This window comes from Palaemon carinicauda, chromosome 35 (assembly GCF_036898095.1).
Source record: "Palaemon carinicauda isolate YSFRI2023 chromosome 35, ASM3689809v2, whole genome shotgun sequence".
Lineage (NCBI taxonomy): Eukaryota > Metazoa > Arthropoda > Malacostraca > Decapoda > Palaemonidae > Palaemon > Palaemon carinicauda.
Window position 1 is genome coordinate 71252180 of NC_090759.1, and position 15000 is coordinate 71267179.

The 15000-nt window shown below is 32.4% G+C and overlaps 2 protein-coding genes across 2 annotated transcripts in view; one reads left to right on the top strand and one right to left on the bottom strand.

The window, feature by feature from the left end:
* CLS (cardiolipin synthase) overlaps positions 1-15000 on the bottom strand; it is a 189203-nt gene that overhangs the window by 45782 nt on the left and 128421 nt on the right. The window lies entirely within an intron of this gene.
* Gnpnat (glucosamine 6-phosphate N-acetyltransferase) overlaps positions 1-15000 on the top strand; it is a 22852-nt gene that overhangs the window by 5273 nt on the left and 2579 nt on the right. Inside the window, exons 2-6 of the mRNA XM_068359290.1 lie at positions 3089-3251; positions 4427-4489; positions 12277-12407; positions 12770-12831; positions 13906-15000. The exon at positions 13906-15000 is cut by the window's right edge and continues 2579 nt beyond it. Of these exons, the coding sequence (XP_068215391.1) occupies positions 3089-3251; positions 4427-4489; positions 12277-12407; positions 12770-12831; positions 13906-14053 (567 nt within the window). The 3' untranslated portion in view covers positions 14054-15000. The remainder of the gene's footprint in view (positions 1-3088; positions 3252-4426; positions 4490-12276; positions 12408-12769; positions 12832-13905) is intronic.

The window sequence follows — 15000 nt, forward strand, 5'->3', positions numbered from 1 at the left end:
TAAAAATAGTAATGATGAGAGAGAGAGAGAGGAGAGAGAGAGAGAGAGAGAGAGAGAGAGAGAGAGAGACTGTACACCTTTTTTTCTGAATGTTATATAATTAATTTATTGAACTCAACTTAGGACTGTAGTGATAATCCTACTTGGCCCTAGTTTCTATTTTTTATCCTTTTGCTGTCCGACCTCTTTAACTTTTACCTCACAGTAAAACATTGTGGTTTTTCCCCAGTTGCACTTCCATGGTGAATGGCCCCCTGGGTTAGCACTGGTCATATGACCTTTATTAATCGTCCAATTTAGATTCAAAATCAGTTGTTACATTTCCACCAATTTCTCATTCTGGGAAGTTTTGATTTTTTATTACCTGGGTTTAAAGGTCACTCATGAATGGCAGAGGCAAGGAACAGGACAATGTCCTAGAGACTGACCAGAGAGAGTTATGGGTCCTTGATTGGCTTACAGTACTATGTTGGATCCTTCTCTCTGTTTATGGCTCATTTTCCCTTTGCCTACACATACACCGAATAGTTGGGCCTATTCTTTAGATATTATCCTCTGTCCTCATACACCTGACAACAATGAGATTACCAAACAATTCTTTTTCGCTCAAGGGGTTAACTACTGCAATGTAATTATTCAGTGGCTACTTTCCATTGGCAAGAATAAAAGAGACTCTTTAGCTATAGTGGGCAGCTCTTCTAGGAGGACACTCCAAAATCAAGCCATTGTTCTCTAGTCTTGGGTATTGTCTTAGCCTCTGTACCATGGGTTAGAGTTCTCTTGCTTGAGGGTACACTCGTGCACACTATTCTATCGGTTTCCCTTATTTCCTTTCTTCACTGGGCTATTTTCCCTGTTGTAGCCCGTGTGCTTATAGCATCCTGCTTTTCCAACTAAGGTTGTAGCTTAGCTAGTAATAAAAAGAATACTATTATCAGCGCCCAAGCCCCCTCTCTATTAAGCTATAACCAGAGGGGTCCAAGCAATGGCTGCTGATAACTCAGCAGATAAAAGGAAGGCATTCGTATTCTTAGTACTTGCACCTTTGGAAATGATTTCATTCATCATAGTTAACTTTATACCAGATAGGAAAAGAAAACTTAAATTACTTTACTCGGTTTACGGTAACTTTTGATTACCAATGACATTTATGATATTCATCGAAATGATGAAATTGACTTATCTCTTTATCATAGGATGCCTTTCCTTTTGGAATAATTATTCCGTTTGGTCTGATGCTAGATACTTATAGTACACGATTTCCTTCTGTATTTAGAGTATCACAGTTTGTACGCAATATTAACTTTTTTCTTGATTATGTTTTCTGATTATTATTATTATTATTATTATTATTATTATTATTATTATTATTATTATTATTATTATCAGCCAAGCTACAACCCTAGTTGGAAAAGCAAGATGCTATAAGCCCAATGACTCCAATAAGGATACATAGCCCAGTGAGGAAAGGAAATAAGGATATAAATCAATGATGAGAATAAATTAACAATAAATCATTCTAAAAACAGTAACAACGTCAAAATAAATATGTCATATATAAACTATTAACAACGTCAAAAACAGATATGTCATATATAAACTATAGCATGGCTCATGTCAGCCTGGTCAACATAAAAACATTTGCATCAAGCCAGCTGAAATGTTTGTTTCTCTCAATTCCGTTGCTTCTGCGTCAAAATTTACTTGTACAGTTGGCCACAGGAATTCGTAGCACACCCCGCTCTGAGGAAGTGCACCCTGTCACACCCTTACTTCGTGACGAGAAACCAAACATGTGTAGGAAGAGATGGCAGACGTGGTGGGCGGGGCTACAAACAGGGAACTCACCGCGCAGTAAGGGTGTGTTATTATTAGAGGGATGGAGATATACCAGCCCAGTGTGTACTTTCTCAGAGAGGTGTTACATGAATTCCTGTGTTCAATTGTACGTTTCATGAAGGTCAGGGTAGCCTAAAATTAGGGGGTTCGCCCTACCCTGCTTGTCTTAGTTTTCCTTCCATGTCCAATCTAATATAAACTTCTTTCTCTAATCCCCTTAATTCAGTTTTGCCGGTTTAGAAGTAACATAATAATCAAATTTGTATTACAAAAAACTAAGACGATGAAGCCGATTACGGAATTAGAAGCTTTGAAAAAAAGTATATTATTTCTTATGATTGATATTTCTAACTTATCAGTTAAGTAAACTTTTTATTCATTATGAAGTTACGTATACTTTTATTCATTATGAAAATTGATATTTCTAACTTATCAGTTAAGTTATCCTACTTTTTATTCATTATGAAAATTGATATTTCTAACTTATCAGTTACGTATACTTTTTATTCATTATGAAAATTGATATTTCTAACTTATCAGTTAAGTTATTCTACTTTTTATTCATCATGAAAACAAGTCAATGAAAGTTGAGCAGATCATAATTTGTATGAATCGTGTGAATATGATTTTACCAGCACGGGCTCTTTCTCATAAAGCAGCCCGTGAATGGGTTATAGATGTGAAGAAGATTGTAATTATGTGGCCCCTTAGTAAGAGATTATTCGATTCTTTTAAGGACTCGAAACACGTTTTCCAAAATCTCTCTTGGATAAGCATATGAACCTCAAAAGAAATTCTATATATCCTGTTTTCTAATCTTATCTACTGTTCCTATTTACCTCCCGCAGTCTGGGGTCAATCCTAAGGAGCCACTTAATCTACAGACTAAGGGATAAATTCTTGTTATCTTTGTGGTTAGCCAAGCTACAAACCTGCAAAAGACTTGGGGTAAATTCTTGGTATTATTATTATTATTATTATTATTATTATTATTATTATTATTATTACTCGCCAAGCTACAACCCTAGATGGAAAAGCAGGATTCTATAAACCCAAGGGCTCCAAAAAGGAAAACAAACCAGTGAGAAAAGGTAATAAAGAAACAGATAGAATAGTGCATCTGAACGTACCCTATTTCTTTCCATAAGTTCCTATCGCATCCTCTAAGACTAAGTTGTTAGTATTCATTTTATGCCCAATTATCTGATCATTTTCCCCTAATCTTAATATCATCCATCTCCTCCTGCAGCCAAGCGTGGGACCAGATGAGCTAGAGCAGCCTCTGTACAACCCAGACCTCCTGAAGAAACTCGACTGGTCGAAAATTACGCACATGAAGAATGGCGTGACGTCATCCACGCCTGGGGAGGGGCTGCTCGTAAGACCTTTGTGTAAAGGCGATTACGATAAAGGTGAGGGTTACTTGTATTACTTATGGTAGAGGTAGATGAGATTTTGGAGATTAGAGGTGTTGGTATGTTTACTTTAAGGGCTGTGGTGTTATTATTATTATTATTATTATTATTATTATTATTATTATTATTATTATTATTATTATTATTATTATTATTATTATATTTGATATGTTTACTTTAAATAGCTGTGGTATTATTATTATTATTATTATTATTATTATTATTATTATTATTATTATCATTATTACTTGCTAAGCTACAACCCTAGTTGGATAAGCACGATGCTATAATCCCAAGAGCTCCAACATGAAAAATATACCAGTGAGGAAAGGAAATAAGGAAATAAAATAACTACGAGAGAAGTAATTAACAATTAAAATAATACATTTAAAGAACAGTAACAACATTAAAATAAATCTTTCGTATATAAACTATAAAATATCAACAGACAAAACATCATATCTATAAGTAAATATGGTATATTTACTTATTCCCGAAGAGCTCTGCTTCACATAGGCTTGAACTGAATCTTGAATGTAAATCTCTTCTAAGTAAATATTTGTCCAATATATTATTATTATTCTTTTTATTAAGTTCACTGTTACCTATAGAAAGGGCGATAATCACTTGGAAATAGCATTTTTTTATCTTTCTTATGAGCAGTGTTGCTATAAAATTATTATTATTATTATTATTATTATTATTATTAGTAGTAGTAGTAGTAGTAGTAGTAGTAGCAGTAGTAGTAGTAGTAGTATTAAGTTCACTGTTACCTATAGAGAGGGCGATAATCAGTTAGGAATAGCATTTTTTTAATCATTTACTTATGAGCAGTGTTGCCATACAATTTATCAGCTTTTTGGTAAACTTGGCAACACAGCTAATCAAAGGAAAGTTTTAATTATTGTAGCTGTAGTTTTATACTCAGTCGATACTTCATTATTATCATTACTATTATAACTACTGTCATTATCTATCTGGAGTTTTATATCATCCTATACTTCATTATCATCATTACCTTATAATGACTGATATGTTTTCTTATTATTTCTCCTCAATCAGTACTGCATTTTTATAATAATTATAATTATGATTATTATTTGCCGATCGTAAACTTTGAAGAAATATAATATTGAAGTCATCTTTTCAATTAAGACTTATTTTCTTTCTAGGTTTTCTTCAGTTGCTGAGTCAATTGACCAAAGTGGAGATATTTCCAGAGAAAAAGTTTGAAGGTAAGTTTCATTCAGTTATGCATGTATTATACCCATTACACACACGCACGCACGAACGCGCGCGTGCACGCACATAAATACACACGCATATATATATGCATATATATATGTATATATATATGTATATATATGTGCATATATATATATATATATATACACATACTTATGTATATATATGTGTATATATATATATATATATACATATATATATATATATACACAGTATGTATATATATATATATATATATATAATGTATGTATGTATGTATGTATGTACATATATACATACACACACACTGATGTGTACGTACATAACATGTAAGTATATATGTACACAGATATCTGGGTGTGTGTACATGTATATGTTCGTATTTAACTGTAGTTACAGAATGAAATGCGTAAACTGCTTAGTAAATAAGAAAATTTTATAAAACAAATCATAGAGGTTTGTGTTTACAGAAAAAAAAATACAGAAATGTGGCTCCAGGTAAATGGATTATTGTTATGATTAGTCATTCCTTTTTTTTTTTCTTTTTTTTTTGGGGGTGCATGCAATTATAGGTCATAGTTAAGACAAAAAAAAAGCTAATGAACGAAGTATGCAAATAAAAGATATGAAAGTAATTAGATAAGGGAATTAGTACGAGGACGCCTTCAGGGCAACACTCCCCATTTTGTGATAGATATCGGAAGGTAAGAATTTTTATTAATTTACGCGCTGAGAACGGAAGATTTCGTAAAACACTGTCTTACTAGGAGAGAGAGAGAGAGAGAGAGAGAGAGAGAGAGAGAGAGAGAGAGGGTGTAACGGACAGACAGTTGGATTCTAAACGTGGAACACACAAAACTAGTTTTCACCGTCCCTTGCCCAACCAGTATCCCGTTTGCAACATATATCAAGTCACGTTCTCTCCAATTTTTAACTATCTCCTTTCAGTTAAAAGAAAAGACTTTCAATATAAATTTTGTACAGAGAGTATGCCTACTAACCCCCCCCCCCCCCACACACACACACAAATAAAACTGATTGAAGGAGTGTGGGTTTCAATTAAGGAAGCAATGCACTTACAGTAGTCCTACGTTTTGTAGGATGAAAACCTGTACAAACGAAGAAGTCTTACGAATAACTGTATCTGCAAATGACCTAGTCCTGCAACTTGCAGGATAAAAGACCCCCCCCCCCTCCTCTCTCTCTCTCTCTCTCTCTCTCTCTCTCTCTCTCTCTCTCTCTCTCTCTCTCTCTCTCTCTCTCTCTCTCTCACGAAGAAGTCTTAGGAATTATTCGCTGCGAGTCTGTGACGTCAACGTTCCAAAGATTTGCTCACAGCAAGTTTAGTGACGCAACAGTTCACAAGTGCCACTGGACACTTGTTTACTTTCCCGTAGCTAGTGGGTAAATAAAAATAATGTTCATATCTCAGGGACATTTGGGACATTTAGCCTTGGATCGCATTCCGGTGCGTTTATATAACGTCATAATAGTCTATGATTTAGCAGTAAAGGAAGAAAAGATGATTTTTTTCTAACTTTTTTTGCTCACACTCAAGGACCCCTCTCCCAATTTGAAGCCTATCAACCTTGGGTGAGCAGAAATCGCACGTAGGCCTATTTTGTGAAAGTAGTTTTGTAACATCACGCTCGTATATAGGCTATATATTTACACACAAACACACACACACAAATATATATATATATATATATATATATATATATATATATATATATATATATATATATATATATATATATATATACTATATATATATATATATACACACAAAATTCCTTTCTATAATGTGTTGGAATGTACTAAAATATCAAGCCACCAAAACGTGAACTTCATTATATTTTGCATACAGTTTCGTCATTCACATTCGTCTCTTCCTGGTTTATCATCGTCACAAACGAGACATTCTTTTTGATAGCATTAAACTACACCATAAATGTTTGGATATAAAGGCGGGGTCTATTATCACGTTTCCCTTAGCCAAGGACATTATGCTCTAAACAAGACCAACTTGCACCAGGAAGATGCTAAAATGGGGCTTTGTTCTCTCTCTCTCTCTCTCTCTCTCTCTCTCTCTCTCTCTCTCTCTCTCTCTCTCTCTCTCTCTCTCTCTCTCTCTCGTTAACTTAGGCCTATTCCTTAATTGGAAGATTGCTCAGGGACGCTGGTAGCTCTTATTTTCATTATGAAGAAATTGAAGAAAACGTGGAGTTAACACAAGACCTTTGAGAAGTATTTTTCTGTTCTTTTGGTTTGTTTGACTCTTGAACTCTTTTAGACATCGGTATATTACGAAATTTAACTATAACTCATGTTTTTCTGAATTTTATGTATATTTGAAAAGTAAAATTTAAAAGTAATATTTTAAAATTTCCTGGGTCAAACAGATTAGAGTCCTGCCTTCGCTATTCCGCAACCAATGTCACTTTATCTTCCTGACGTAATACGTAATATTGGTCTCTTGGGGCTATGCTAAGACTCCTACACAGTAGTTTTAGTGTTCTCTGCTATAATAATGCTATTTAGAAAATGGCAGCACAGATTTCTTCAGTCTATATCTGTTTTGATAAAAGTATAAATTTGTTTTACTTTGTCTAAATTTACTCATCATTTTTATTTTGATGTATTAGAGTTTAGACCACAATCTTAGACTTACCTGGTCTAACTTTGTACCAAGTCCCCCCCACCATATTTTATTTAATTGGTGTGATAAATTAAATCACGCGTCTGTTGAGGCTGTGTTGCATAAACACAACAATATATGAATTAAATTTTGTCATTAATACATAAACACACTATAAAATAAAAATGGCCAGACAAAACTTTAAGCCGACATGTAAAAAAAGAAAAAAAAATTTAAGTTTAACACCATCTTAATATTAATTGCTCTTAATTGCTGATTTTGTTTTCTTTTTAATTAGGTTGTCGTCAATTTCTTATATATAAAATAGAAGCACTCATAGCTTTAAAGAATATGTTTTTTTCCAAATTATATGCTACAGGTTTTAAAGGTTTTTGAGGATATTTGTTCACACCAAACTCTAGATTATACAAGTTCGTTGTTAACATTTGACGGTAACAAAAGGATACGCAAATATCTGCGTTTTGAGATTCGCATTGGCCTCCTGTTATTTATGCTTACCCGGAAATATTTGCTTTTAAAGGGCCCTTGTTTATCACTGAACATCCGTATGCTCATGCACTGCTATGCTTTCCGCTCTCTGTATATAATACAAGATTTTCAATCATCACAGGATACAGGCTAATTTCACCTGGTAAGTCTAAAACTAAATTGCAACCACTTGCTTCGGATTAATTTCATAAATTAATTATTTATACTTAGTGAGCTCTTTTGATTGATTGGAAAACAATAAGTTTTAAATATAGTCCAATGTCAGATGAAGTAGAATTGTTATTGTATTTATTTTTTTTCTTTTGCGAGCGAGAAACTTTTATCAAAAAGTTTACATAAGATGAATCTTATAGTATAGCAGTATGTATCGAAGTTATTTTTTTCTAGAAATAAATCGGTTTTATTATCTTTTGGTTAAGGATAGTCATAAGTAACGGTTTACATAATATCAAAATTGGAATCAGTAAGTTGAAATCAACCAAAACCTAATAAAGACCACGGAATTGGTGTCGTTTTACAGTATATTACAATTTTTAACATTTGATCTCCTGAAATAAGTCTTTCTAAGTTGATTTTAAGAAATAATACGATATTGCGTGATTCAGTTGATTTATGCCGAGTTCTTTTGCCTTTCCTCACTGGGTTAATTTCCTTGTTGGAGCCCTTGGGCTTACACTCTTACAGCATCCTGCTTTTCCAAATAGGGTTGTAGCTTAGCTAGTACTAATAATAATGATATATTTGATTACAATTTTTTTGGTGCTGATACAAAATTATTTTAATGTTACTTTTCGTTATAATATACTGTAATTAAACGTTAGTAAAAGATCAGAGCGAACTCCGAAGTTGTTTATCTACCGAGAACTGAGATTGCATCCAAGTTCCCGTTATTTTCTACCCCTTCTAAGAGGCTTCGACCGATTGAGTTGGGCTTACAGGTACAGCCAGGTTACAAAACTACAAGGTCGTCTGGACTGGATACCTGTTTTCCCCTGGGGGGAATTTTTTAGTGTAAAAACTGTTTTGCAACACAAGAGAAGGAATTTCTATTGGTAGGCTAGTGATGCTGTGTCGGAGACTGTCATACATTAATTTTTGGGTTATTCTTTACAAAGCGTTCCAATATTGTTATCTGATACTGAATGCATGCACATTCAGATAAGATACTTGATTGTTTTTTAATATATATATATATATATATATATATATATATATATATATATATATATATATATATATATATATATATACATATACATATATATATATATGTATATATATATATATATATATATATATATATATATATATATATATATATATATATATCACCGAAAACTTTGTTACTAGTTTTTTCTTACAGCAAAAGATGAGGTTTTAAATTAATGAACATTCTATGAGAAATGTTAGTCTACTTATACATTAATGTGTAAAATACACACATACAAGAAACTACTGTATTGTACATGTTTCGTACTAGAAACTAAATTACAAAACTATGAACTAACAATACATGGGACTATGGTGGAGAGTAAATGAAGGAAACAACACAATATATTTACCGAAGATCCAAGGAGACTGGCTTAAGTAGGCTACTCTAGCATGACTATAGTGTTGAGAAAAAAACTGACTCGGCCTATATAGGAAGGGCAACGCCTTCCAGAGCCCCCCCCCCCCTTACCACAAGCTTTAAGACAAAGCCGGATAAAATAGAGAAAGGTTAATGAAACGAAGGAAATAGTAACTTTAACACTCAACCTAAGAATCTGGAGTTATTGTTATAGCAATGGCCACGTTAAGGACTGAGAAGCTAATAGAATTAGTAATCTGAATGTGAAGATGCTTTTAGAAGAAGAAAATGGAAAGAAGATAATGGTGGAAGAGATTTAAAGACAAGTTACAATCTTGTCAAAATACCAAGGCCACACAGCCTTGCTCACTCTTTTTTAGGGGTTTGAAACCGGACTTTTTCTTCATTGAACTTCATTGAACACGAATGAAAAAATTCAATATAGAAGTAGGCTGATAATGTTTAGTTTGAAGGAGAAAGTGTGACATTTGACGTAGAATGAGCAACATTGATAAAATTTTAATTGATGTTCAAAGAGGATGATGTAATATTTTCAAAAGATTTTTTTTTCTTTTTTTTTTTTTTGCTGGATGATGAAAATGTTAATTGGATTGATAAGTTTCGGCCATTTGGCTAAATGCTTACCTACTCTTTTTTTTTTGGGGGGGGGGGGGGTGAAATTGGACTTTTCATTCACTGACCATGAATGAAAATATTTCAATATAGACGTAGGCTAATATTGTTTAGTTTCAAGGAAGAAATGTGGCATTTAACGAAGAATCTGCGACTTTGGTAAGTTTAAATTGCTGTTCAAAGAGGAGGATACAATATTTTCAAAAGAAAAACTTTTTTTGCTGGATGATAAAAATGGATAATAGAATGATAATTTTGGGCAATTTGGTCAGACGCTAGGACCAGGGAGGCCATTAAGTTCTTTTGATGCAACCCTGCAGGGAAGCAAGGGGGGGGGGAGACTAAATCGGACTTAGGGATAAAGTAGAGGGATAAAAGAGAGATAAAGTAGAGGGATGAAAGAGAGATAAAGTAGAGGGATGAAAGGGAGATAAAGTAGAGGGATAAAAGAGAGACTTGAGGAGCAGAGAGGAGAGTTACTCTTAAAAACCCAGAAAGAAAAATGTTTCCAATACTATGAAGGAAGGGGTTGCACAGAGCCTTTGTCTTATTCAATTCTTCTATTTGGATAATAACAAAATTCAAGACTCGCTATCAAAGTACAAGTGTCAGGTATGATCATGGTTTGTATCTACAAAACATACAGATTGTTTGAAGAAAGGGTTTTAACTCTTTTGTCTTACAGTATAGATACCTTCAGGAATTCCATTTATGTCTTAAGAAATGAATGTGATTTATTTTTGAGAAATGAATTCCATTTGCCTTAAGAAAGGAATGTGATTTGTTTTGAGAAATTAATGCCATTTGCCCTAAGAAATGAATGCCATTTGCCCTAAGAAATGAATGCCGTTTGCCTTAAGAAATGAATGTGATTTGTTTTGAAAAATGAATGCCATTTGCCTTCAGAAATTAATGTTATTTGTCTTGAGAAATTAATGCCCTTTGCCTTAAGAAATGAATGTGATTTTCCTCGAGAAATTAATGCCATTTGCCTTAAGAAATGAATGTGATTTATTTTGAGAAGTGAATGCCATTTGCCTTAAGAAATCAATGAGATTTGTCTTGAGAAATTAATGCCCTTTGCCTAAAGAAATGAATGAGATTTACCTTAAGAAATTAATGACATTTGCCTTAAGAAATGAATGTGATTTGTCTTGAGAAATGAATGATTTTTGCCTTAAGAAATTAATGTGATTTGTCTTGAGAAATTAATGCCATTTGCCTTAAGGAGTAATGTGATTTTTAAAGAGAAATTAATACCATTTGCCTTAAGAAATAGATGTGATTTGTTTTGAGAAATGAATGTCATTTGCCTTTAGAAATGAATGTGATTTGTCTTAAGAAATGAATGTGATTTGTCTTGAGAACTGAATGACATTTGCCTTAAGAAATGAATGTGATTTGTCTTGAGAAATGAATGCCATTTGCCTCAAGAAATAGATGTGATTTGTTTTGAGAAATGAATTTCATTTGCCTTTAGAAATTAATGTGATTTGTCTTAAGAAATGAATGACATTTGCCTTAAGAAATAAATGTGATTTGTCTCAAAACGAATGCCATTTGTCTTAAGAAATGAATGCAATTTGTTTTTTGTTTTAAAAATCAAATTTTTTAGCTAAATAAATTTACAGTAATATGTGTATTAATTTTCTCATCTTATTAACTTCAGCATTTAAAAAAAAAATTGTTATCAATTAATAGCCTTAAAAGACAAGTCATATCTGAGATTTGATAAGGTAACATAATATCTGATAGTTACTGGGATAAGAGGAAAACCTTCACCACACCTTTCTTGTGTTATCATATTGTAGTGAATGAACTTCACACTAATGTCTGATTAGATATACGAAGTGCAATTGATGTTGGATATTCACATCATTTATTTTTATTTATTGTGAGCATATTCGATCAGATTTTATTCTTTGTATCATTATATAAACTACTAAAATTAATGAATAAACTTCTTCAAGAATTAAAAAGATTTCATTGGGAATTTATTTTTATTTCATGCAGTTGTCTCTTATATGTAATTTCCCTTTCTACAACTCTGGAGAAATATGTGATCACAAATGCGACATTAACATGTGGCTTGGCAGAAGACTTCTTTTTTTTCACTGGTTTAATTAGTACAAAGTCTTGTGAATTATTGTGAGGCATGATATTCTTCACAATAATTATTTCTGTATTTCCTGATGCTTAATATTTTATATATGCCAAATGAATTGGGTACATAATAATATAAATTTATTTAACAATCTTCTATAAAGGAATACCATAATAGTTTTGTTATCATTTACCAATACTGTACAGGCAGTTTGTAGTTTTGAATTTCATCATGTAACCTATTTAGATTGCATAAAGTTACTGTGCGCCATTTTTGTAACAGCAAAATCCAGTACATAATGAGCTACACAGACATGTGTTATCATGAGATTTTCTTTCAGAGAGATTTGAGCAGATGAAATCCTGTCGAGATCACTACTTCGTAACTGTCATTGAAGACACTGATAAGGGGGAGATTGTGGGCTCGGCAACCCTGGCTTGCGAATTAAAATTCATACGAGGCTGTGCAAAGGTAAGAAAATATTAACTGAGGTGACCATGGTCTACGCTGTGTAACAACGTGCTTAATAGTGCATTAATAAATAAATTATATTTGAAAACTTGGATACCTAATGTTTTTTTTTTTTTTTTTTTTTTTTTTTTTTTTTTGCTGAAATGTTTTTATGATTGCTTTAAATCAATTTATATAATTCTTTTCTGAATTTTATCCTCTTTCCTGTTTGTCTTGATTATATGGCTCTTCATTTTTTATGCCTATATACTGTAATTGTACTTTTTATACAGGTCTCTGAGGCTGTCATCTTACATATGCTGTATAGTAATATAAATGTACAGTATCTCACCATTATTAAGACAAATTTTCTCAATTTTTAGCGTGGGCGTTTAGAGGATGTAGTCGTGAATAACGAGTATCGAGGAAAGCAACTTGGGAAACTGTAAGTACTATAATACTGTAATTTTATGTTTAATTCTATAATAGAATATTCATTCCTTGCTCTTTATTTGTAAACATTTATTTGGTGGTAGATGTAACTTGACATTAAATTATTCCTTGTTTTTCATTTATAAACATTTACAGTACTCTATTTAGACGTACACTTTTGATCGACACTGTGTTAATGTCGGTGTATTGTTCATAATGATTGCTAAAGCCTGCATGTAATTTGTTCAACAAAGCAAGTTATTGCATTGTATACAACACAAATCTGTTTAGAAAATATACACTGATTAGTCAGGAATTCTAATCATCCAAAAAGCTTTTATTATTCACCTGTGAATGGATGTATGGAATGTGTGCCTTGAGGCTTGGCGCTGGGGGTGGGTAAGCTACTCTTAGTTGAGTTATAACGGGGGAGGAATCCAACTGTTGCACTGTCAAGTTAAACTTAAAAGAGGATGACCAGCAAAATGAAAGAAAGGTAGTGGGAGCGAAGGATAAGTTGAAGTCTAAGGGGGCACAACTACAGGGCAAGGGGATGGCTGTATAAGCATTACCTCCCGACAAGGATATGGTTAAGGTTGCATAAGTATATTCTTCATTTTAGGATTGGTGAAAAAATTTATCATCAATATCTGTTTCATATTTTTCTCTGCACTTTTCAAGATTTCATTTAGTTCTTTTGCTGTGTGTGTTATGATCTTGTGATTAAGAACGGTTCACACGTTACATTGTATGTTACAGATGTAAAATACTTATTTTTCTTAACTTTAAGATTCCTTTTGATAATGATGCATCTTTCATTAGCTAATAATGGTGCTATTTTACAATTGCCTGGAACTAATTAAACAAATTGAATAAACACATTCTAAACAAAGATTCTTTCTGTAATATCTAATTAAGAGAAGTGTATTATCAATTATTTCAATTTTAAGTTAGAATCAGTTGACTTGACTCAAAAGTTTGTATTATTTTTGTCATATCAGTGCATAAAATAGTTAAATATGTATTTTAATACAGTATAATACAGCACTGATCCTGTGAAATTATTTCTTTTCTTTTATTATTTCAGAATTGTGTCTACAATTACTTTACTGGCTAAGGAAGTTGGCTGTTACAAAATAGGTCTCGATTGTAAGGATGAAATGAAGCCTTTCTACTCCACTATAGGCTACGGCAGTGAGAAAGGAAACGACAACACCATGATCATACGATTCTGACTAGACAACAAATCACATCTCTGAGGAATAGATTTTCCAGTGATAGAGCAATACTGCACCATAGTAACATACATTAATTCAGCAGGTTTCTACGCGGCTCAAAACTAATTTAAGAGGAGCAAGTAATTTAGCTATTTAGGTGTAAATTACGTATCTTTAGATAAAGAGTGTGTGAATTCACTTTTTCTGCATGACAATACCATAAGTAAACTAAATTTACTTTTTTCAGTAATTGTATATAGCTATAATTTTAATTTGGTTGTGTACAAAATCTTTTTATATTTTTATTTTTTAAACAAGAAAATTTTTATACATGTTTGTTCATTTAGGTTTTAATAATGCATGTATTATATGCATATTTATAAACAGGATGAACACCAAAAACATTTTAACTATTCATGAGGTATTTCTCTCTAGGATATATCTTAAGACATTTTTAGGTTTAAGATTTTGTACGTACTTTTAAGCTTAAGATTTTGTACGTAACGTATTGTGCGTACCTATCTTTCTGATTCTCCTTACATGGCTGCTGAGTTATAGATAACTAGTCATTTTTTATAATCTTTTATCTGTTTGATCAAAGTGCAATAATGTTGGGTAATAATATTACTGAATTACTACATTATGGTAATTTCTATACATAGTGCAGAAATAGAAAACTTATAAAACTTCTATAAATAAAAGTAAAGATTAGAGTGCTGTGATAAGTTGGGAGTTGCATGAAGATTGCTTTTTCTTCAAGATATGCTCATGATTATTGATAAAAGATAGAGTGTTTTATCTATACAGTATTTGTGACATTAAATCTTGCTCAGATGAATTTAAATCACCTTATGGTTGTGGATATATTGTGATCAAAGTGTTCGGGGGTAAATTTACGATGTCATATAGTAGTATTCTTTGTCAGTTTATCTTGTAAAATTAGATATTTCCGCGAGTATCTCAAC